Here is a 25,977-nt window from a genome sequence, read left to right on the forward strand (position 1 = left end):
GGGCTCTCGAATGGTTGAGGGACAGCTATTGGGGAACTGTGGGGGGATCTTGTTTTTTTTTTGGCCTGGTGGTAGATTTGTCAACGTGCCCTTGACCAGGGCATTGACCCTGGATGCGCCTGTGTGTCACTCTGAAAGGGAATCTGTTGGGTGACTGGTATGATGTAGTTGTTGAGCGGCTTCACTGCAAGTATATTGTATGTTTCGAATATTCAATAAATAAATGTAAAAATATATATATATATAAGAAATACATTCTTGCTTGAGAAATTGCTCTTCGCAAAGCTATTTTTGTTAATTTTTTAACATTTTAATTAAAAACAATGACAGTAAGATACTTAATTGTTACCCAGAAATGATTTGATATTGATATAAAAACGGCTGCATTGCACCTTTAAAGTAGTGTAAATTCATTAAAGTAATGCGTCACGATTCTAAATTTATATTTTCCACAATTGTCCACCAGGTGGTGCTGTTTAAGTGGCTCTAAAGTTCTAGAATCCCCTAGCGTTTGAGCGCTTGGTGAAGTTTCCCCTAGGACAAGTGTCGGCTCCCCCCATCCTAACCTTAACCATTGGTGGGGAAAATCAACGTCATCTGCGCCCGGGGAGCAGTTGTTGTTCAGGGTTAACTGCCTTGCTCAAGGGCACAAAGGTAGGTTTTTCTATCTTGCCAGCTCAGGGATTTGAAGGATATCTAATGCTTGGATAGTTTCATCTGAACCACTGCCTTAATCCTATTATCTAAATAACATGTTTGGTTTATTTGGAGACGTGAATCCAACATATCATCTGTTAAACTGTCGACAAGTTAATAGCCTATTTACTGTATTGCAAAAGGGATTTTGAATTGTGTTTGGTTGTCAACAAATTCCAGTTGGTCTACAAATGAACAATTTATATGTTGGATTCACATCTCCATCCCAACCAAGAATCAAAGCCAAAGAATAGGATCAACCCTAACTTCACTCAAAGTGCATTTAAAGTTTGCTTTGATTTGGTCCTATTCTTCATCCCAGCAGCCCGATGTTAGTCTTATTTAATCTTGTAAAGGGTTTAAGGTTACAACTCCGCTAGATTAACGAGGTGCTGGCAGCTAGTTTAAACCAGAAACCCATAAAAGTGATGTCCCATTTCAGTTTTACAACTGACTAGGTATCCCCCTTTCCTTTCCCAAAATACATTATTTATATAATTCAATTATGTTCAGTCTGTTGTACTTTCGAATCAAAATAGAAGTGCACAGACTCAGCAGTATTGCCTCTGTAAGAACAGCTAATCAAATCTCAAATGGAAACGTTTTTCTATACTATAACTCGTTTTTTTATATGGGGAAGTTGGTATCTTTGTTTTTTGAATCTGTATCCGACTCTGTCTCGTCCTGACCTATTTAACCTTACTTCCTGAACCTAGATTAACCCTACTCCTGGAGCAAAAATGACTTTCAGATTCTCTGTTGAGTCAGCTTTTTAGTCCAGCAGGAGGCTCTTAATTGGGGTCCGTGAAACCGTCCCTATGGTGACTAGTGACCAATACGAACGGGATACACTCTTTTCACACCACTTTTCCCTAACCCTTTTCCAAACCTTGACCTCAGTTTCCTAACCTGCTACGTTAATTATCCTAACCATCAGTGTAAGTTGCCAGGTCGCAATTGTAAATGAGAACTTGTTCTCAACTTGCCTACCTGGTTAAATAAAGGTGAAATAAAATATAGATATAAAGTTCTAACCTGCTACGAAAAAGTCATTTCAGTGTCGAGGTGGCGTGAAAAGAGGGTCTCCCAATACGAACAGTGAAACTTCCTGACATCTTTCCCTGTCTGTTCTCTCCCCTTATAGAACCAGGGCAACTGCTTTGACACAAAATGGCAGACGTGAATGCAGTTGCTGCTGTGTGACATTATGTTACCCATTAGCCAGCCAGCTACCCAGGCCTCTCTACTTAGACACAGAATGGCTGACGTGGGTGTAGTTGCTGCCTGTGACATTACCAGGCCCCTCCTTCCTTGGCACGCCCTTTGACCTTTCTCCAGAGGGGTATATATAACTGCTGGTAGAAGGGGGAGGCCCCTGGCAGCCAAAATGAAGCCTCTACTGGTCTCTGTGTCCTGCTTGCTCTCCCTGCTTGTCCTGGTCGCTGCAGGTAAGATTACATACATTAAGATCAGAAGAAGAAAACAGATTAGTCCGTGGAGTTTTTATTACTGTAGATGGACATGTTCCTCTGCTCAGAAACAGGGCAAGGGGGACATATGAAAGTCACATTCTTTGCATGAATTGGAAATAGCAATGGCTGCAGTGCAGACCATATACGAGGGTTTGTGATAAAAGGGGTATGAAAGGCTGATCATGAGAACAGGGTCATGGAGATGCAGCAATACAACTTTGTCCTGACACGGTGTCATAGAGGCCGCAGGTCGGAAAGTATTCAGACCCTTTGACTTTTTCCCCATTTTGATACGTTACAGCCTAATTCTAAAATGGAATACAGTACATTTAAAAAATCCTCAGCAATCTACACACAATACCCGATAACGACAAAGCGATAACAGGTAACATTTTTTGTGTGCGAATGTATTACAAATAAAAAAACTGACCATTTGATTTGAGACTCGAAATTGAGCTCAGGTGTATCCTGTTTCCATTCATCATCCTTGAGATGTTTCTACAACTTGATTGGAGTCCACCTGTGGTAAATTCAATTGATTGGACATGATTTGGAAAGGCACACACCTGTCTATATAAGGTCCCACCGTTGACAGTGCATGTCAGAGCAAAAACCAAGCCATGAGGTTAACGGAATTGTCCGTAGAGCTCAGAGTCAAGATTGTGTCGAGGCACAGATCTGGGGAAGGGTACTTATTCAATGGAAGAAGTTTGGAACCACCAAGACTCTTCCTAGAGCTGGCCGCCCAGCCAAACTGTGCAATCGGGGGAGAAGGGTCTTGGTCAGGGGGGTGACCAAGAACCCAATGGTCACTCTGACAGAGAGCTCCAGAGTTACTCTGTGGAGATGGGAGAACCTTCCAGAAGGACAACCATCTTCACAGCACTCCACCAATCAGGCCTTTATGGTTGAGTAGCCAGATGGAAGCCACTCCTTAGTAAAAGGCACATGACAGCCCGCTTGGAGTTTGCCAAAGGGCACGTAAAGACTCTCAGACTATGAGAAACAAGATTCTCTGGTCTGATGAAACCAAGATTGAACTCTTTGGCCTGAATGCCAAGAGTCACGTCTGGAGTAAACCTGGCACCATCCCTATGGAGGTGGTGGCAGCCTCATGCTGTGGGGATGTTTGTTTTGGCAGGGACCTGGAGACTAGTCAGGATCGAGGCAAAGTTGAATTGCGCAAAGTACAAAGAGATCCTTGATGAAAACCTGCTCCAGAGCACTCAAGACCTCAGACTGGTGTGAAGGTTCACCTTCCAACAGGACAATGATCCTAAGCACACAGCCAAGACAATGCAGGAGTAGCTTCGGGACAAGTCTCTGAATGTTCTTGAGTGGCCCAGCCAGAGCCTGGACTTGAACCCGATCTAACATCTTTGGAGAGACCTGAAAATGGCTGTGCAGCGACGCTCCCCATCCAACCTGACAGAGCTTGAGAGGATCTGCAGAGGAGAATGGGAGACACTCCCCAAATACAGGTGTGCCAAGCTTGTAGCATCATACCCAAGAAGACTCAAGGCTGTAATCGCTGTCAAAGGTGCTTCAACAAAGTACTGAGTAAAAGGTCTCAATACTTATGTAAATGTGATATTTAGGGTTTTATTTTAATAATTTAGCAAAATGTCTAACGTCTGTTTTTGCTTTGTCATTATGGGGTATTGTGTGTAGATTGATGAGAAACACATACAGTGGGGCAAAAAAGTATTTAGTCAGCCACCAATTGTGCAAGTTCTCCCACTTAAAAAGATGAGAGAGGCCTGTAATTTTCATCATAGGTACACTTCAACTATGACAGACAAAATGAGAAGAAAAAAAATCCAGAAAATCACATTGTAGGATTTTTAATGAATTTATTTGCAAATTATGGTGGAAAATATGTATTTGGTCAATAACAAAAGTTTATCTCAATACTTTGTTATATACCCTTTGTTGGCAATGACAGAGGTCAAATGTTTTCTGTAAGCCTTCACAAGGTTTTCACACACTGTTGCTGGTATTTTGGCCCATTCCTCCATGCAGATCTCCTCTAGAGCAGTGATGTTTTGTGGCTGTTGCTGGGCAACACGGACTTTCAACTCCCTCCAAAGATTTTCTATGGGGTTGAGATCTGGAGACTGGCTAGGCCACTCCAGGACCTTGAAATGCTTCTTACGAAGCCACTGTGTTTGGGATCATTGTCATGCTGAAAGACCCAGCCACATTTCATCTTCAATGAAAAACAGCCCCAAAGCATGATGTTTCCACCCCCATGCTTCACAGTAGGTATGGTGTTCTTTGGATGCAACTCAGCATTCTTTGTCCTCTAAACACGACGAGTTGAGTTTTTACCAAAAAGTTATATTTTGGTTTCATCTGACCATATGACATTCTCCCAATCTTCTTCTGGATCATCCAAATGCTCTCTAGCAAACTTCAGACGGGCCTGGACATGTACTGGCTTAAGCAGGGGGACACGTCTGGCACTGCAGGATTTGAGTCCCTGGCGGCGTAGTGTGTTACTGATGGTAGGCTTTGTTACTTTGGTCCCAGCTCTCTGCAGGTCATTCACTAGGTCCCCCCGTGTGGTTCTGGGATTTTTGCTCACCGTTCTTGTGGTCATTTTGACCCCATGGGGTGAGATCTTGCGTGGAGCCCCAGATCGAGGGAGATTATCAGTGGTCTTGTAGGTCTTCCATTTCCTAATAATTGCTCCCACAGTTGATTTCTTCAAATCAAGCTGCTTACCTATTGCAGATTCAGTCTTCCCAGCCTGGTGCAGGTCTACAATTTTGTTTCTGGTGTCCTTTGACAGCTCTTTGGTCTTGGCCATAGTGGAGTTTGGAGTGTGACTGTTTGAGGTTGTGGACAGGTGTCTTTTATACTGATAACAAGTTCAAACAGGTGCCATTAATACAGGTAACGAGTGGAGGACAGAGGAGCCTCTTAAAGAAGAAGTTACAGGTCTGTGAGAGCCAGAAATCTTACTTGTTTGTAGGTGACCAAATACTTATTTTCCACCTTAATTTGCAAATAAATTCATTAAGAATCCTACAATGTGATTTTCTGGATTTTTTTTCTAATTTTGTCTGTCATAGTTGAAGTGTAGCTATGATGAAAATTACACTTTTTCATACTTTTTTGCCCCACTGTATATTTAATCTATTATAGAACAAGGCTGTAACCTAACAAAATGTGGAAAAAGTCAATGGGACTGTATGTAATGTATGCTTTAGGGATGGAGGGATCGAGGAAGAGACAGAGGATGACATTTCTGTCAGTGTGCGCTGAATGAATGAACGACTGAATGAATGATAAGTGAGAAGTTGAATGCTGCTTGTGCATATAATGCTGATATATAATACAGTATGTGTCCAGTACTTCTGTCACACACATCTCCTGGTAATGACTGGAGCAGAATCAGTGGAATGGTATCAAATACATCAAACGGATGGTTTCCAGGTGTTCCATGCCATTCCGTTATGAGCCGTCCTCCCCTGAGCAGCCTCCTGTGCCACACCTATGCTAGTACATCAGAAGGGTGTGTTGGCTGTGGGTGGAAATGTCAGTGTTGCTGAGCAGTGACACCAGTGTGTGTATGTGTGGGGGGGGGGGGGGGAGGGGTACCCTTGCCTGTCCTTGCTGTCATTTAATCCCTGCACCTTCCAGGCCTCTGTAGTTAGTCAGGTGGCTGGAGCCTTAGTGAGTCTGCTGCTGTCACCAGTCACCATACAAACACCACAGAGTCTTATAGGCACACCACAGAGACTTCTAGGCACACCACAGAGTCTTATAGGCACACCACAGAGACTTATAGGCACACCACAGAGTCTTATAGGCACACCACAGAGACTTATAGACATACCACAGAGACTTATAGGCACTCCACAGAGACTTATAGGCACACCACAGAGACTTATAGACACACCACAGAGACTTATAGGCACACCCACTGCCAGTGTGGGTCTGTTTGCACCCTTACTACATACACAGTACGCAGACACACACACACACACACACACACACACACAGTCTGCAATTAGGGTTCTGTGGGATTTGCCAAAGACTATGTACAATGTAGTCCATGCATTTGATATTCTAAATGCAAAAGCCATTTCTCTGTAGTTCTGCAAACCTATTTGTGTCTACATAGCTAGATAAACTGCAGCTGTAGCTAGACAGTAGTCCACGTGTAGGGAAAGCCCCCAGTGCTAGGGAAAGCCCACACAAACACGCGCTGGTACAAAGTGGATGCTATAGGACAGACTATAGCAGTGTTCAGTAGCAGCCTGTCTGTTGGACAGTACACTCTGATAATGGCTGTCCCTATATGGATGCCGTGATGGAAATCCATAATGATAGTGACAGAGCTACAGCCCCCTAGAACAGGGTTTTCCATGTACAATAAGGCTGTCGTCAAGGCCAGTGACAATCAGTGACAATCGTCAGGGAAGGACAACGTCACTCCTGTGGAATATAGCAGTGGAATAATCCCTCCCTGCCTTCCATTCTATCTGACTCATTGTAGATCTATTCATATCCCTGATTGAGACCAGTAGGACCCAGGCACCATGCCCCAGGCACCTGTCCCACTCCATCCTCACTTTGATGTATTCTGCCTGGGTACTCACACTGCCAGGGCAGGGCAGTGTGAGTCTGGCAACCCACCAGGACCAGGTTCACTGTCCAGTGTTACATAACTGTGTAATAACAGCATTTCAATGCAACAGCCTATTCGTGCTGTATTTGTTTGATTGCTAGAACAATCTTGACAAGCCCCCCTTTCTCTCTCTCCCCCTCTCTCTCTCTCTCACTCTCTCTTTCACTGCTGTTGAACTTTTATAGTGATCTTTATCTAAGCTTAGGGGGAAAACCCCAGCGATCATTCCCATATGGAGTCTCTTCATTCTCCCGCACCTCCATCCCTCTTTCCATCCCTCCATCTCCCCTAACTATGTTAACTCTAATTCAATAAGCTACTTGGCTGCTACTAACTACCAAATACGACCCTGTGGAATGCCTGTATCAACAAACACATTTGTATTTTTCTGACAACGGGATCAACATTTCGATATAAGTCAAAATCTTGTTATTTCCTTTCCTCATTGTGATTGATATTTGGTCGGTTTAAGTCATGACTGTCTCGACTATTTCTATTGCTTAGCTCCATTTCTTACCACAGAATCTTCATTAAATTATTATAGTTGCCCTTAAAGGGCAAAGTAGTTCAAAAATATATATGAAGTCAACATAAACAAACAAACTGTCACTTGTTAATGAGTGACCCTGAGTGACCCTGTTACCATGCTGGTAACCTGACAACGTTACACCATTAGAATTCTTGCCGTCTGTACACACGTTCATGTAACTGTGCAGACGACTGACGACGCTGTCGCACTATGTCCATGGATACCATCCAACCCGCGAGGGCGGCAGTGAGCACTTCATTTGGCTCCTCTGTATTTCCAATCACATTGCCTTCCAAATTCCTGTCTCTCTCTCTCTCTCTCACACACACACACACACACCCTTTACCCACCCACCCACCTTCAGCACATACAAATTCTCTCTCTCTCTCACTCTTTCTCGTTCTTTCCCTCGTTCTCGATCTCTCTCTCTCACACACACACACACACACCCCATCTTGTTGGTTTTATTTAATTAGGGACACCCAGGGTACACTTAAGTCGGTGGGAGACTGTTTATGACCGGGGGTCAGCGAGCCAAATGCTATATTGAATGCCAGGGGTGAGAGAGAAACACCTCTCAGGTTCTTTTTATAACCCATTACCGCCCCCTGTCTGTGGGAGACTGGTGCTGCAGGACAAATATGCTGTAGGAACACATACATAAATAAATGTGTAACTTAGCAGATTCTTTTTTAATGTTACTTGCGCTACACTCTTGCCGAATAGGACACTGCTTACCGATCGGATAGATCAGTGATGCCCTCTCCTTGTCCGGGGAGATCTGTGATCAGAGCCCTGGAAATCCATGTGCTTTCAGGCTTTGCCAGAGTGTGACGGAGCATCCTATTCCCTATTTAGTGCACTACTTTTGACCAGGGCACATATGTAGGGAATAGGGTGCCATTTGGTACACAGACGGTGGCTTTTTACATCCCCGTTTTTGAAGTAATGCTATCTTACTGACGCCGAGGATGAGGTGCTGATGGTTTGTAACGAATACCTAGCCTCTGTCACAGGCCACGTGAGCAAAGCCTGGACGTCCGAGGCTAACACATGCCGCGAATACTTACACGAGTAGAAGGACTGAAAAAACATTACTTCAGAATACGGACGGTATCCTCTGTCTGCTTTCAGCAGCTAGATGAGTTCAGGTCAACAGGAAACTGTAATGGAGGGGTCATTTCTTCAGCTAAAAGGCCTATAAGACTCTATATCAGTCAGGTTACAAAACCATGCCTGGAACCCGAAGACTCTTGTTAGCTCCCCTAGCTAATGCCTAGGCTTTAGCTCACAGGGCTAATACAGACTTGTGGCCTTTAGAAGACCCAGGCTTGAAGTTATAGAGCTCCGAAATATCTTTATTTACAGTTGCCATGGCAAAACATACAGAGGCACCCTCCTTCCATGTTACATAAACTACCTAAACAGTTAAGTGGGGATGCCATAGACCTAAAGGACCACAAAGGAACATACATCGTCACACATGTCCCCAACTGGCTAAATACCAACCTGTGAGGTCTTAGCAGGCCTGTTAGGACGGTCTGTAGTGGGATGTGTAGTGGGGCACAGTGGGAGACAAATTATGATGGTGTATGGCCTTAGTGTGTACGTCTGCAGGTTCATGTTTCAAGGCAGCAGCATGGATCAGGTTGTATCCATGGCATGGACAGCTGCAGTGTGATTCTCACCTTCAATGGCTGACAAGAGTTGGCTGAGAAGAGCTGCATTGCTCACAGCTAGCGCCAACAGGCTAATTGCTAGCAAACGGCTAACATGGCACATTGCCCATTGCTATCATCAAGCGGCTAATTGCTAAGCTAAAAGCTAACGTAGTTGTATGGTGATGATGACTCAGGTGTTTAGGTGTGATTCTCAGCTGTGCTGTGTGATTCTCTATTCTTCTGAGAAGAGGTGGCACATCTTGTTGACCAATGCTAGCAGCTACCGACTAATCGCTAAGCTATAGGCTAACCTATGGTGGCATAGGGGTTTGTGACTGTGTATGCTAATGTATACACATACCAACGCACATGATTGATTTGATCTATCCTCAATCCAGACAGGAATAATGACGTTCGCGTCTTCTACCGGCCCAATGTCAATGTTAAATGTGGATGTGAAAAATGCACCACGAGCCCTTTGACCTAAGAGCCTCAGACTCAAGATAAGTCGCATCTGACTCAACACACGCATTGATCAAATGGGTCAGGGCGGAAAGCTTAGCACCCGTGTGACTGTCCATGACCGTCCATGGTACACAAATGGGACTCTCTGTGCTCTCTATGGGCTTCCTATTCTGGCTCTGATTCACAAGTAAACAATTTACTGCTCATGATCGGTCGATCATCACCTCCTGTGTGTGTGTGTGTGTGTGTGTGTGTGTGGGAATGAGTGAGCTATGCCCATTCATCACCTCCTCTGGTCATTGACAGCATTATAACCCACCAATATTACATTCCTAGTGAGTACACACTGTCAAGTGTATGTGCAACGACCTGGGGTTGTAACTCGGGTCTCCTAATTATTCCGTGTCAGAGGTTACTTACTACCCATGGCTACATGTACATTACGGTCGCTAGCTCAGATTTCACCGTCCACAAACATGCAGTCTAAGCTACTCCAGGTTATGCTATATAAACAGGGGTACAATAGGGAGAGAATGTGTAGGAACAGAGTTCCCATCATTTTGACACGTTATAATATGACTTCCTGACACAGGGTTTGTTGTCGGAGTCTGTCTCTACAGGGTTGTCTTTACCCAGGTCTGCTCCCCTCAAATAGTCTAAGCAGGCCTAAGCATCTCCATTCAAGGAGCTGAAATCTGAGTGTAGCAATCTGAGAGGCTGTTGAGTATTCAATCTGCTCTTGGCTTTACACACTGCCACACACCAAGTCTGTTCTGGACACACAGCCACACACCAAGTCTGTTCTGGACACACAGTCACACACCAAGTCTGTTCTGGACACACTGCCACACACCAAGTCTGTTTTGGACACACAACCACACACCAAGTCTGTTCTGGACACACAGCCACACACCAAGTCTGTTCTGGACACACAGCCACACACCAAGTCTGTTCTGGACACACAGCCACACACCAAGTCTGTTCTGGACACACTGCCACACACCAAGTCTGTTCAGGACACACTGCCACACACCAAGTCTGTTCTGGACACACTGCCACACACCAAGTCTGTTCTGGACACACAGCCACACACCAAGTCTGTTCTGGACACACAGTCACACACCAAGTCTGTTCTGGACACACTGCCACACACCAAGTCTGTTCTGGACACACTGCCACACACCAAGTCTGTTCTGGACACACTGCCACACACCAAGTCTGTTCTGGACACACAGTCACACACCACGTCTGTTCTGGACACACAGCCACACACCAAGTCTGTTCTGGACACACTGCCACACACCAAGTCTGTTCTGGACACACTGCCACACACCAAGTCTGTTCTGGACACACAGTCACACACCAAGTCTGTTCTGGACACACAGCCACACACCAAGTCTGTTCTGGACACACAGCCACACACCAAGTCTGTTCTGGACACACAGCCACACACCAAGTCTGTTCTGGACACACAGCCACACACCAAGTCTGTTCTGGACACACAGCCACACACCAAGTCTGTTCTGGACACACTGCCACACACCAAGTCTGTTCTGGACAGACAGCCACACACAGAGTCTGTTCTGGACACACTGCCACACACCAAGTCTGTTCTGGACACACAGTCACACACCAAGTCTGTTCTGGACACACTGCCACACACCAAGTCTGTTCTGGACACACTGCCACACACCAAGTCTGTTCTGGACACACAGTCACACACCAAGTCTGTTCTGGACACACTGCCACACACCAAGTCTGTTCTGGACACACAGCCACACACCAAGTCTGTTCTGGACACACAGTCACACACCAAGTCTGTTCTGGACACACTGCCACACACCAAGTCTGTTCTGGACAGACAGCCACACACCAAGTCTGTTCTGGACACACTGCCACACACCAAGTCTGTTCTGGACACACAGTCACACACCAAGTCTGTTCTGGACACACAGTCACACACCAAGTCTGTTCTGGACACACAGCCACACACCAAGTCTGTTCTGGACACACAGCCACACACCAAGTCTGTTCTGGACACACAGCCACACACCAAGTCTGTTCTGGACACACTGCCACACACCAAGTCTGTTCTGGACAGACAGCCACACACCAAGTCTGTTCTGGACACACTGCCACACACCAAGTCTGTTCTGGACACACAGTCACACACCAAGTCTGTTCTGGACACACTGCCACACACCAAGTCTGTTCTGGACACACTGCCACACACCAAGTCTGTTCTGGACACACAGTCACACACCAAGTCTGTTCTGGACACACTGCCACACACCAAGTCTGTTCTGGACACACAGCCACACACCAAGTCTGTTCTGGACACACAGTCACACACCAAGTCTGTTCTGGACACACTGCCACACACCAAGTCTGTTCTGGACAGACAGCCACACACCAAGTCTGTTCTGGACACACTGCCACACACCAAGTCTGTTCTGGACACACAGTCACACACCAAGTCTGTTCTGGACACACTGCCACACACCAAGTCTGTTCTGGACACACTGCCACACACCAAGTCTGTTCTGGACACACAGCCACACACCAAGTCTGTTCTGGACACACAGCCACACACCAAGTCTGTTCTGGACACACAGTCACACACCAAGTCTGTTCTGGACACACAGCCACACACCAAGTCTGTTCTGGACACACAGCCACACACCAAGTCTGTTCTGGACACACAGTCACACACCAAGTCTGTTCTGGACACACTGCCACACACCAAGTCTGTTCTGGACACACAGCCACACACCAAGTCTGTTCTGGACACACAGTCACACACCAAGTCTGTTCTGGACACACTGCCACACACCAAGTCTGTTCTGGACAGACAGCCACACACCAAGTCTGTTCTGGACACACTGCCACACACCAAGTCTGTTCTGGACACACAGTCACACACCAAGTCTGTTCTGGACACACTGCCACACACCAAGTCTGTTCTGGACACACTGCCACACACCAAGTCTGTTCTGGACACACAGCCACACACCAAGTCTGTTCTGGACACACAGCCACACACCAAGTCTGTTCTGGACACACAGTCACACACCAAGTCTGTTCTGGACACACAGCCACACACCAAGTCTGTTCTGGACACACAGCCACACACCAAGTCTGTTCTGGACAGACAGCCACACACCAAGTCTGTTCTGGACACACTGCCACACACCAAGTCTGTTCTGGACACACAGCCACACACCAAGTCTGTTCTGGACACACTGCCACACACCAAGTCTGTTCTGGACACACTGCCACACACCAAGTCTGTTCTGGACACACAGCCACACACCAAGTCTGTTCTGGACACACAGCCACACACCAAGTCTGTTCTGGACACACAGCCACACACCAAGTCTGTTCTGGACACACAGCCACACACCAAGTCTGTTCTGGACACACAGCCACACACCAAGTCTGTTCTGGACACACAGTCACACACCAAGTCTGTTCTGGACACACAGTCACACACCAAGTCTGTTCTGGACACGCAGTCACACACCAAGTCTGTTCTGGACACACAGTCACACACCAAGTCTGTTCTGGACACACAGTCACACACCAAGTCTGTTCTGGACACACAGTCACACACCAAGTCTGTTCTGGACACACAGCCACACACCAAGTCTGTTCTGGACACACAGTCACACACCAAGTCTGTTCTGGACACACAGCCACACACCAAGTCTGTTCTGGACACACAGCCACACACCAAGTCTGTTCTGGACACACTGCCACACACCAAGTCTGTTCTGGACACACAGTCACACACCAAGTCTGTTCTGGACACACAGTCACACACCAAGTCTGTTCTGGACACACAGTCACACACCAAGTCTGTTCTGGACACACTGCCACACACCAAGTCTGTTCTGGACACACAGCCACACACCAAGTCTGTTCTGGACACACAGCCACACACCAAGTCTGTTCTGGACACACAGCCACACACCAAGTCTGTTCTGGACACACAGTCACACACCAAGTCTGTTCTGGACACACTGCCACACACCAAGTCTGTTCTGGACACACAGTCACACACCAAGTCTGTTCTGGACACACAGCCACACACCAAGTCTGTTCTGGACACACAGTCACACACCAAGTCTGTTCTGGACACACAGTCACACACCAAGTCTGTTCTGGACACACAGCCACACACCAAGTCTGTTCTGGACACACAGCCACACACCAAGTCTGTTCTGGCCACACAGCCACACACCAAGTCTGTTCTGGACACACTGCCACACACCAAGTCTGTTCTGGACACACAGCCACACACCAAGTCTGTTCTGGACACACTGCCACACACCAAGTCTGTTCTGGACACACTGCCACACACCAAGTCTGTTCTGGACACACAGTCACACACCAAGTCTGTTCTGTACACACAGCCACACACCAAGTCTGTTCTGGACACACAGTCACACACCAAGTCTGTTCTGGACACACTGCCACACACCAAGTCTGTTCTGGACACACAGTCACACACCAAGTCTGTTCTGGACACACTGCCACACACCAAGTCTGTTCTGGACACACAGTCACACACCAAGTCTGTTCTGGACAGACAGCCACACACCAAGTCTGTTCTGGACACACAGTCACACACCAAGTCTGTTCTGGACACACAGTCACACACCAAGTCTGTTCTGGACACACTGCCACACACCAAGTCTGTTCTGGACACACAGTCACACACCAATTCTGTTCTGGACAGACATCCACACACCAAGTCTGTTCTGGACACACAGTCACACACCAAGTCTGTTCTGGACAGACAGCCACACACCAAGTCTGTTCTGGACACACAGTCACACACCAAGTCTGTTCTGGACACACTGCCACACACCAAGTCTGTTCTGGACACACAGTCACACACCAAGTCTGTTCTGGACACACAGTCACACACCAAGTATGTTCTGGACAGACATCCACACACCAAGTCTGTTCTGGACACACAGTCACACACCAAGTCTGTTCTGGACACACAGCCACACACCAAGTCTGTTCTGGACACACAGTCACACACCAAGTCTGTTCTGGACAGACATCCACACACCAAGTCTGTTCTGGACACACAGTCACACACCAAGTCTGTTCTGGACACACAGCCACACACCAAGTCTGTTCTGGACACACAGTCACACACCAAGTCTGTTCTGGACAGACATCCACACACCAAGTCTGTTCTGGACACACAGTCACACACCAAGTCTGTTCTGGACACACAGTCACACACCAAGTCTGTTCTGGACACACAGTCACACACCAAGTCTGTTCTGGACACACAGTCACACACCAAGTCTGTTCTGGACACACAGTCACACACCAAGTCTGTTCTGGACAGACATCCACACACCAAGTCTGTTCTGGACACACAGTCACACACCAAGTCTGTTCTGGACACACAGTCACACACCAAGTCTGTTCTGGACACACAGTCACACACCAAGTCTGTTCTGGACACACAGTCACACACCAAGTCTGTTCTGGACAGACATCCACACACCAAGTCTGTTCTGGACACACAGTCACACACCAAGTCTGTTCTGGACACACAGTCACACACCAAGTCTGTTCTGGACACACAGTCACACACCAAGTCTGTTCTGGACAGACAGCCACACACCAAGTCTGTTCTGGACACACAGTCACACACCAAGTCTGTTCTGGACAGACATCCACACACCAAGTCTGTTCTGGACACACAGTCACACACCAAGTCTGTTCTGGACACACAGTCACACACCAAGTCTGTTCTGGACAGACATCCACACACCAAGTCTGTTCTGGACACACAGTCACACACCAAGTCTGTTCTGGACAGACATCCACACACCAAGTATGTTCTGGACAGACAGGCGTTGATGCAGGAAAATAAAGAGCGGCTGTGAAAGTGTCCAGTGTGATGAATAAGGTCTATTTTGGATAAAGAGAGCAATTGTGTTTATCCGTAATGTCTGTATGTCTGTACATGTAAGTTGATCCAGTAAGATGTTTGGATGCTTTACAAGAAGATTAAAGGAGTAATCCACTACAAGGCTATATTTGGGGATTTTCTTCATTATTCCACTGTTGATGAAGTTCAAAATCAAGTTCAAAATATCGGACATTCAAAAAGCAAATTGTAACTTGCCACATCATCATGATGATTATAAATCCTGTAATGCGGCTCCTTGTGTGTCAAATCAATACAGGAGTGTTAGAGGTCTCCAATTGTATTAATTGAACTGGAACTTCTAGAAAGTTATAGAAATCAAACCATGATCAATAACAGAGAGGCTGTTGTCTTTTCTTTTTTTCCCCCTTTCTTTAAAAACAACATTATTTATAGATTTTCCGATATAACAATAAAACAATACAACCCCTCATTTTCCCTCCCTCCCTCCCTCCCTCCCTCCCTCCCTCCCTCCCTCCCTCCCTCCCTCCCACCAAGGCATCTATAAAAGTAAGTTAAAAGGAAAAAAGGGAATGAAAAACAGGAACAAACAGTAATAGAAACAAAAACAATGGGGAAAAATGTTCAATAAAAATTCTTATCAGCACAAATGGCCGCTAGAACAGACATGACTGCTGACCAAACTATGCGAGTTACACTAAGGAAAAGACAGGCTCTCCACGTATTGTATTAATGGGGACCAGGTAAAGCCTAACTTTGTTGGGACCCAAGCACAGTGTACCCATCCTTCTCCAGAGGCAGAGATGACATCACTTCCTTAGGGGAAGTACACCAAAAATGTCAGTGACCGGGTTGGGGCTAACAGTTGTATTACACATATGTGAGAATGCTTAACAAATGTGGTCCCAGAGGCCACTCAAATATTGGCACGACCAAAACATGTCTCCCGGAGTCGCTGGACTCTGGTGGCATCTCAAACACTTGGGGTCAACATTTGGGTATATTTTTGCTAATCTGTCATTTGAGTAATGGAGACAGTGCAAAACTCTGAACTGAATGAGCCCATTCCTTATGTAAAATGATGAGGTGTGGATACGCTACTTTATATCATCTGGTAGCTCGCCACCTATTTTTATTTTATTTAACTAGGCAAGTCAGTTAAGAACACATTCTTATTTTCAATGACGGCCTAGGAACAGTGGGTTAACTGGTCTAGGAACAGTGGGTTAACTGGTCTAGGAACAGTGGGTTAACTGGTCTAGGAACAGTGGGTTAACTGGTCTAGGAACAGTGGGTTAACTGGTCTGGGAACAGTGGGTTAACTGGTCTGGGAACAGTGGGTTAACTGGTCTGGGAACAGTGGGTTAACTGGTCTGGGAACAGTGGGTTAACTGGTCTGGGAACAGTGGGTTAACTGGTCTGGGAACAGTGGGTTAACTGGTCTGGGAACAGTGGGTTAACTGGTCTGGGAACAGTGGGTTAACTGGTCTGGGAACAGTGGGTTAACTGGTCTGGGAACAGTGGGTTAACTGGTCTAGGAACAGTGGGTTAACTGGTCTAGGAACAGTGGGTTAACTGGTCTAGGAACAGTGGGTTAACTGGTCTAGGAACACTGCCTTGTTCAGGGGCAGAACGACACATTTTTACTTTGCCAGCTCGGTGTTGCAACCTTTTAGTTACTAGTCCAACACTCTAACTACTAGCCTACCTGGCGCCCCCTATATCTTGCTCGCTGTTGTCTTTTCTAACATGGCCGTTCAGTGATTACCAGACCTAAACCCTTCACTCTCTTTATACTGACATCTTTATCATTAACAGACTGGCCTGTCTCTCTCTCTGTCTCTGCAGACCTAGTGGTGGAGGCCTCCAGCTCCGATGAGCTGCATCTCCATGTGCCGCTCTCCTGTGACCTCTCCTGTGACTCCACAGATGACCATGGAGGACAAATCTCCTCCAACGACACCCCGGCCCCAGGCTCCGTGTGTCAGTCCTGTAAACCCCCTCGAAGCCTTGCTACACCGGCCGAAGAGGAGCCCCTAGCCTCCACAGAGGAGGTCCCCATGGAGAGGTTGGCTAGCGAAGAGGAGCCCCTAGCCTCCACAGAGGAGGTCCCCATGGAGAGGTTGGCGAGCGAGGAGGAGGAGGCTGCATCTGAGGAGATGGTACCTGAGGAGGAATCTGTGGAGTCTGCAGAGACTTCAGAGGAGGTCCAAGCATCAGAGGAGAGAGTGGAGGAAGCTGCCTCATCTGAGGAGGAAGAACTGGAGGAAGCTGCCTCATCTGAAGAAGAAGTAGTGGAGGAAGCTCCCTCGTCTGAAGAAGAGGTTATAGAGGAGGTTGAGGCAGAACATGAAGCTAAGGAAGAAGAGGTTATAGAGGAAGAGGAAGCAGTTAAGGAAGCTGTGGTCATGGAGGAGGAAGTGGATGTAGTTGATGAGGAAGTAGAGGAAACAATAGAAGAACCTGCAGTAGAGGAACTTGTTGTTGAGGAGGTAACGACTGAGGAGGTTGCCGAGGAGGAGGCAGTAGAGGAGGCAGTAGAGGAGACAGTAGAGGAGTCAGTAGAGGAGGCAGTAGAGGAAGAAGTAGTATTAGTGGCTGAACCTGTGGTGGAACCCAAGCTGGTTGAATCCGAGCCAGAACCTGCGGTGGAACCTGAAGTGGTTGAACCCGAGCCAGAGGCGGTGGTCAAGGAGGTGGCTCCAGAACCAGAGCCTGTTGTAGAGGAAGCTGCTCCGGAACCCACTCCGGAACCTGCGGAAGCCGCTCCAGAACCTGTAGAAGCAGGTGAGGTGGTTGTGGAGGCAGTGAAGGAGGAGGAGCTGGTGGAGGAGGTGGCAGCTGTTTTGGAGGAGGTACATGTTTTTGAGGAGGAAGCGGTGGTGGAAGAGGAGGCACCTGTTGTTGTTGTTAAGGAGGAGGCGACTGTTGTTGAGGAGGCGCCTGTTGAGGATGTGACAGTGGAGGATGCACCAGCAAAGGCAGAAGCACCAGTAAAAGGTATAGAGTACTGCGTTATTAGAATTGATCATTTGAACGATAAAAAGGTTATTGTCCAAACAATTTGGAAACAAACTTGTTTGTTTATATCAATGTGTCCATATTTATTCTTTCTATACTAAATGTGATTGCTCAGGCTAAAAGTACCTCTGGCGAGCACTTTTAAGTTACATACTGTAGAGATGGGGTTACAGGATCCTGTCATATCTCCCCACTTTCTTCTTCACAGTGCTTCGAATACACTTCAGTCGGCTCTTAGGAGCCAACTGTCAACTTTACAGTGTCAACTCAAGTGTATTCAAAGCCATGATGAGCGAGTGCTACTGTAATCAGGAGACTGACATTCTCTGCCATTTGGTGCCGTAGTGTTGACACCAGCTATAAAAGACATAGGATCTGGTCTGGCTCTTACATTATCTCTAAACCTCCATCTCTCTCTCATTCTCTCTCTCTCCTCTCTCTAACCACTTTCCCTCCCTCCTCTCCTTCCCTCCCTCCATCCCTTCCTCTTTCCCTGGCCCGTGCCATGCCCCAGAACCTGATATGTGTGGCTAAAGGTGGCATCAGGAATAACCCCTAGCTGAGCCCGAAATAAACAGGACAGACATAGAGGGAGGAAGGGAAGAGATAGATAGATGGGCAGATGGACACTGATATAACAACATGGCTACAGAGCCACACAACAGATGCTGTGGTCAGTCAGTGTTCTGTTGTCATGGCAGGAAGTCAATTGGTGTCATGTTCAGGGGAGATCAAAGGTGAAATGTTCAGATAGAAATGTAATGAATAGAGCTCACATGATTCCCAGTTCTACATGGCAGACAGTTAAATCTGTTCTACACATTACATTTCTTTCTGAATGTTCAGAAATGGTTAGGTAGAAATGTAATGAATAGAGCTCACACGATTCCCAGTCCTAGATGACAGACAATCACATCTGTTCCTGAAAAGTTGCAGATATAAATGTAACGAATAGAGCTGACAGGATTCCCCTATTTTACATGACAGACAAGCATGTATGCATGCACACTGTACTGCGTATTACAAGCATACACTGAATATACAAAACATTAAGAACACCTGCTCTTTCCATGACATAACTGACCAGGTGAAAGCTATGATCCCTCATTTATGTCACTTTTTTTTGCACCGGTTTGAGTCAAGAACTGCAATGCTTCTGGGTTTTTCACACTCAACAGTTTCCTGTGTGTATCAGGAAGGGTCCACCACCCGAAGGACATCCAGCCAACGTGACAAAACTGTGGGAAGCATTGGAGTCAACATGGGCCAGCATCCCTGTGGAATGCTTTCGACACCTTATAGAGTCCATGCTCGATGAGGGCAAAAGTGGGGTGGGGGGTGCAACTTAATATTAGGAAGGTGTTCCTACTAAATAGGTGTTCCTACTTCCTAAATTCTACTTCCCGAGTCAGACACTAAATAGGTGTTCCTACTTCCTAAATTCTACTTCCCGAGTCAGGGATATGGATATGTCAAGTTTGGATTCGACCTTGGTCTGATGACCTCATAGTTGAGTTGACTGACAGGCTTTTCCTCCAATCGGCAGTGGGTGAGGAGACAGCAAAGCTCAGAGATTGCTCCCACATCGATGAGATGCTCCGATTGGTTTCTGCCGAATCCTCGCCTGAGTTCTCTGGTAAGGAGCAAACAAGAGTTACAAGTAAGGCCCTGAGTTTTTCTCAATTCATTATTCCTCGATTCCTTCCATTTTGATCTCACCACCTCCTCACTCGTATTGGAGGAGAAGGTCCAAGGGGACATTGGACTTTCTTCTCCATTGTGTATTGAGAAGCAGGCAAAGAGAGGATACAAGGAATCTATAAAAGATGAATTGTGAAAAATACCCTGATTTTTTTGGGGACCACATGAGCTGACCAGGAAAAACGCTGTTTATATGTGAACAGTAGGGATTGAGAAATCTACTGGGCCTTTTCTGCTAAAATTACTGTGGAAATTGTTTCAAGGTGTGGAATGGATGGTAGTGTGTGTGTGAGTGTGTGTGCGTGGGTGGGTGTGCGTGTGTGTGCCTTCCATTATATTACCATGACTACCATGACCATGAGTCAGGTTAGTTCATTCATGGTGCCTTCCATTATATTACCATGACTACCATGACAATGAGTCAGTTTAGTTCATTCATGGTGCCTTCCATTATATTACCATGGCTACCATGACAATGAGTCAGGTTAGTTCATTCATGGTGCATCCATTACAATACAATGACTACCATGACCATGCAAAATGTATTGTCTCCTCTCTTCTCTCCCACCCTTAAAAAAAAATATTTTTCAACATCTGCTCTCTTCATCTGCTACTTCTGCCCACCTCTATCATCTTCTCTTCATCCCTCTTCTCTTCTATCTCCCTCTGTCCTCTTCTCCTCTCTCCCCCTCATCCTCTCTTCTCCTCCTCTCTCCCCCTCAATCCTCTCATCCCTCTTTCTTCTCTTCCTCTCTCCTCTCCTCATCCCTCTCTCCTCTCCTCCCCTCACCCCCTCATTCTTTCCTCATCCCTCTCTCCTCTCCAGCTGCTATGAAGAAGCTGCAGCACATCTACCACTCAGCCATCAAGCCCATGGAGACGGCCTACAAGTACAACGAGCTCAGAGCTCACGAGGTCACAGGTAGCCTGTCCAACCACTTGGCATTAGCCTTGAACCATTAGCTATTAGCATTTTTAATCGGTTTTATACTGATCTGTTGTCTTAGCGTATTAGCCTTTAGCCTGGTTAGCATTGTTCAGATTTGTTTATTAGTATTAGCATATTAGCCTTTAGCCATTAGCTATTAATCTTCTGTTCATTACCAACCTGTTACACAAAGAATAACAAAATGCTATATTTCCCCCGAAAAAAACAGACAAGCATAAGTCTAGTTACCAACAGTCCTTGTAGACATTGTCATTAGCAATGGGGTTTCCCTAGGCAAAGGGGCAATACTATACACAGTTGTGTGCCAGTTTAATCTAAATTCTCAGGGTGCCTTTGCCTGAAGAAACTGGAAAATCGATGAAACATAAATAAACTAATTAACTGCATATACACCTGCCAGTAATCGAGTGTACACAAGAGAGCTTTCCAGAAAGTAACTTTGTATGCCTCAGCATATATATACAGCTTTGTGTGGGCGACCAGGCCTCACTTACCCCAGGCTTGTTAGAGCTTGAGGGCTCAATCCATAGTACCATGATGTATGCAATGAACGCCCCCTTGTGGGACAAAGTGTACCATTGACAAAGTCTACAAAGTGACCCCCCTTCTCTCTCTCTCGCATTCTCTCTCTCGCTTTCTCTCTCTCGCTATCTCTCTCTCTTTCTCTCTCTCGCTTTCTCTCTCTCACTATCTCTCTCTCTCTTTCTAGATGGAGAGATCACCTCCAAGCCCATGGTACTGTTCCTGGGACCCTGGTCTGTAGGCAAATCCTCCATGATCAACTACCTGCTGGGCGTGCATGGTACCCCACAACAACTTTACACAGGTAAGAGCTCCTGTCACATAGCTTGGGCCTGGAGTTTCACCAGACTAACTCCTGACCAACACTCTACTCTGATAATCAGCCAATCAATCAAATGTATTTCTCATGGCACCCCTTACCAGTCTACACCCCTTACCAGTCTACACCCCTTACCAGTCTACACCCCTTACCAGTCTACACCCCTTACCAGTCTACACCGCAGACAAGGTTTTCCACTTTATCATTCACTCTATTCCACATCTTGTCTATCTACTACTGATCTGTCATCTATTGCACCCTTCCCAGTCCACTTCTCTCCGGAATACAAACATGCCTCAATGCAACTGCTTCCTTTTCTGAGTAAACTATTTGGATAGCTGCTCATATTAATCTCTCTCTTACACATTCTAACCACCCTCTCTTCCTCCTTATCTCCCCCCTCTTCCTCTCTTCCTCCCTCCTTATCTCCCTCCCACCTCTCCCCCTCTTCCTCCCTCCCTCTCTCCCAGGTGCTGAGCCCACTACATCTGAGTACACAGTGGTGATGCACGGTGACAAGTTCCGCTCTGTGGAGGGCATCGTGATGGCAGCCGACAGCTCCAGGTCCTTTTCCCCTCTGGAGAAGTTTGGCCAGGGGTTCCTGGAGAGGCTGGTGGGGATTGAGATGCCCCATAAACTGCTGGAGAGAGTCACCCTGGTGGACACGCCTGGGATTATTGAGAACCGCAAGCAGCAGGAGAGAGGTGGGGAGGAGAACACACACACACACTAACCTCTCATATACAGCCATGTGTATTAGATCATGTACACTCTTTAGATATTTGTTACATGCTGTGAAGTGACAATCACAAGCAGCAGGAGAGAGGTGGGAGAACAGACAGAGATTCATTAACAGTCACACTCATGCAGACCGAATGGTAACACACTGCATGCAACACACACACCTACAAATTCACAAAAATGGAATGATGAAAAGACTTAACTCACTGTATACTACCACACCTTTGAGTAAAACAGCCTCTGATTGGTCGTCCTTCCCCATCCAGGCTACCCCTATAGCGAGGTGTGTCAGTGGTTCATTGACCGTGCTGACCTCATCTTCCTGATGTTTGACCCCACTAAGTTGGACGTGGGCGGGGAGCTGGCGACACTGTTCAAACAGATGAAGGTAAAGAAGTGTAAAGAATAGAAATTGAATTACTAGAACGGAAGTGTTGGGTGGACCGGCAGCCATATTGAGTGTACCAATAGGAGTAAAGCAGGAAGCAAAAGTAGTATGTTCAGCATGAACATTTTTGCTTTATCAAAAGTCAACTCAACTGAAATTACAAAAGAGTAGATTCCTTGCTCATTCTGGTAATTATATGTCTATGGTGCAAAGCAAAGTGCCTTAGATTGCCCAATATACAGTCAGTCTTGGCCTAGCACTTTAATAACCTTTCTAAACTCTGTTTTCTTCATTCATTCATTGATCCATCCATGAATTCATTCATTCTAGGGCCGAGAGTCCCAGATCCGCATCATCCTGAACAAGGCAGACAGCCTGTCCTCCCAGGACCTGATGCGTGTCTACGGCGCCCTGTTTTGGTCCATGGCTCCTCTCATCAACGCCACAGAGCCTCCCCGGGTCTACGTCAGCTCCTTCTGGCCCACAGAATACGCAGCCGACACCAGCCGAGAGCTCTTCATACGGGAGGAGATCTCACTGCTCGAAGACCTCAACCAGGTGAAGCTCAACCACCTACAGAAAACAGAACAGAATACAGAATACACACAAACACATTACACGCACACACCAGCCCATGGCTTTTCATACGGGAGGAGACCTTGCTGCTCGAGAAGCTACCATCTCTTGCCGTTGTGCACTTGAGAAGAGCACCTAAAATCTGTGACAATGGCGAACGTGCATAAAGATGTCAGAATTCAGATGTGATGTCATTGTTTAGCACAATCCACTGAGTTTTGAAACTATGCTGCGTATATGGTTCAATGTGCCAGTAAATCAGCACAATCTCAAAGTCACGGTGTCTTCAAGCTAAAATTGGAATCATGTATACTGTGCTAATGACCATGCAAACAAAAGAGTCATGGAGAGTGATGTACAATTTGGCGAACTTAGCGAAACGAGGCATTTGTGATAAGTGCATGTGGGACGCCATCTTTATTCACCTCTGCTGTTGACAATAATCTCCTTGTTCTTCTATCTTCAGGTCATTGAGAACCAGCTGGAGAACAAGATAGCCTTCATCCGCCAGCACGCCATCCGGGTCAGGATCCACGCCCTGCTGGTAGATCGCTACCTCCATACATACCACGAGAAGCTGGGCTGGTTCAGCGACCCCGACGAGGTGTTCAGGGACATCGTCTCAGACCCTGACAAGTTCTACATCTTCAAGTCCATCCTGGCCAAGACCAATGTAAGTGAGAGAGTGTGTGTAGGGAGGGGGGAGGGGGTGTAGGTGTCATGGATTGTGTGTGTAACGGGTGTATGGAATATGTATATAACGTGTGTTTAAGGTGTGCAAAGTGTGTGTATAATGTGTATGTAATGTGCACAATGTGTATATAATGTGTGTATTAAATGTGTATGAGTAATGTGCATTTAACATGTCTATAATGTGTGTGTGTGTGTGTGTGTGTATATAACGTGTGTGTAACATGTATATAACGTGTGTGTTCTCCATTTCTACAGGTGAGCAAGTTCGACCTGCCAGACAAAGAGGCCTACCAGGACTTCTTTGGCATCAACCCTCCATCAGGCTTTAAGCAGCTGTCCTCCCTCTGTTCCTGGTCGTCAGGCTGTCTGATTGACAAGATAGAGAAAGCTATCACTGTGGAGCTCCCTTCCCTACTGATTAGCCTGGGAAAGAAAGACAGTCCACCCCCAGCCAAGGCCGCCCCAGCCCCTCCACCCCCACTTCCTGAGGCAAAACCCAAGAACCGCTGGCGAAAGGATTGAGGAGGAGAGATGAAGAGAGGGATGAATGGAGAGAAAAGGACGGGGAGCAAAGGAAGGAAGACAAAAAGGAGGGAGGCTGAAGCCAGAGGCTGTACTGGGGTGACTGGACACGGGGAAGAGAGGAGAGAGGGATGGGGTGGAGGATAGGAAATATGTACAGCTGGGGAAAAAGGGGGATTGAAGCCACATGAAGCAAATGGGAACCTTGCAGGCCCATTAGAAGTAATCCAACGAGAAAAAGAAAAGCTTTTTGAACTATTTAAATCAGAGACTCTTATCTTCCTAAGTGTTATTATTTAACTCAGAACGAAAACAGGGACATATAAACAAGAGTTTGTTTTATTTCTGTTTGTTTGCCAGTTTGTTTATTTTATTTATTCAAGTTTTTCTCTTCTTCTTCATCCGTAGACAAGAAGGAAAAATACCAGCGATCAGTTACAGCATAATATTCTATTGTCTTTATTGTCATTTCAAAAGGGTCTGGATTTCTGTGCTCCTTACCAGCAGTCAGTTACAGTATTCTTCTATGGTATTGTATTGTATTTTGTCTTTATTGTCATTTCTAAACGACAGCTTATCTTCGTTGTCAGTGCAGTATGTCATTGCTGTGTAAGAACGCATTTGTACATTGATGCCAGTTAAATGGGCTGTAGCCTTCTCTTCCTGTTGTTATGGCTTTGCCTCAATATGCTGCATGTCAAAGTCTCATTAAAGTTGTATTTTATCCTTGTAGCTTCAGATCCCATTGACGACCGAGATTCTTGTGTCAATTCTTTAGAGGGAAAAGGGAGGGAGAAAGAAAGACAAAAATAGACCCAATATATGTTTGATCCAATAAGGGTAGGGCCTACATTCTGGAGGGAACGTCCTGTCCCCAGCAATAATGTAAAATTGATATGCTTCTTACTTTATGAAGGAGTGTTAGCCAGGCCAAACACACAGAGTGGTTTTAAACCATCTTAACACACACACACACACACACACACACACACACACACACACACACACACACACACACACACACACACACACACACACACACACACACACACACACACACACACACCCATCCCATCACTGCAAGGTTCCACATCTGTCTGAGACACAGAAACCAGATGTCCATAATATTAGGTATTTAATCCTTATGTTTGGTTCAACCT

At 46.3% G+C, this 25,977-nt stretch overlaps 1 protein-coding gene across 2 annotated transcripts; it reads left to right on the top strand.

The window, feature by feature from the left end:
• Positions 1–2,012: 2,012 nt before the first annotated feature.
• LOC118940351 (sarcalumenin-like) lies at positions 2,013–25,567 on the top strand. Of its 2 annotated transcripts, none has more exons than XM_036949225.1 (10): positions 2,013–2,144; positions 17,234–18,385; positions 19,953–20,042; positions 20,934–21,029; positions 21,766–21,882; positions 22,368–22,601; positions 22,905–23,026; positions 23,357–23,584; positions 24,069–24,275; positions 24,551–25,567. In XM_036949225.1, exons 1-10 carry the CDS (start codon positions 2,084–2,086, stop codon positions 24,815–24,817), a joined length of 2,574 nt encoding a protein of 857 aa, XP_036805120.1. In that variant the 5' UTR covers positions 2,013–2,083; the 3' UTR covers positions 24,818–25,567. The 2 variants fall into 2 exon arrangements, with proteins under 2 accessions (XP_036805120.1, XP_036805121.1); XM_036949226.1 differs by having other exon boundaries at positions 17,234–18,172.
• The last annotated feature ends 410 nt before the right edge of the window (positions 25,568–25,977 follow it).

This window comes from Oncorhynchus mykiss, chromosome 17, assembly GCF_013265735.2.
Source record: "Oncorhynchus mykiss isolate Arlee chromosome 17, USDA_OmykA_1.1, whole genome shotgun sequence".
In the NCBI taxonomy this organism is placed as follows: domain Eukaryota; kingdom Metazoa; phylum Chordata; class Actinopteri; order Salmoniformes; family Salmonidae; genus Oncorhynchus; species Oncorhynchus mykiss.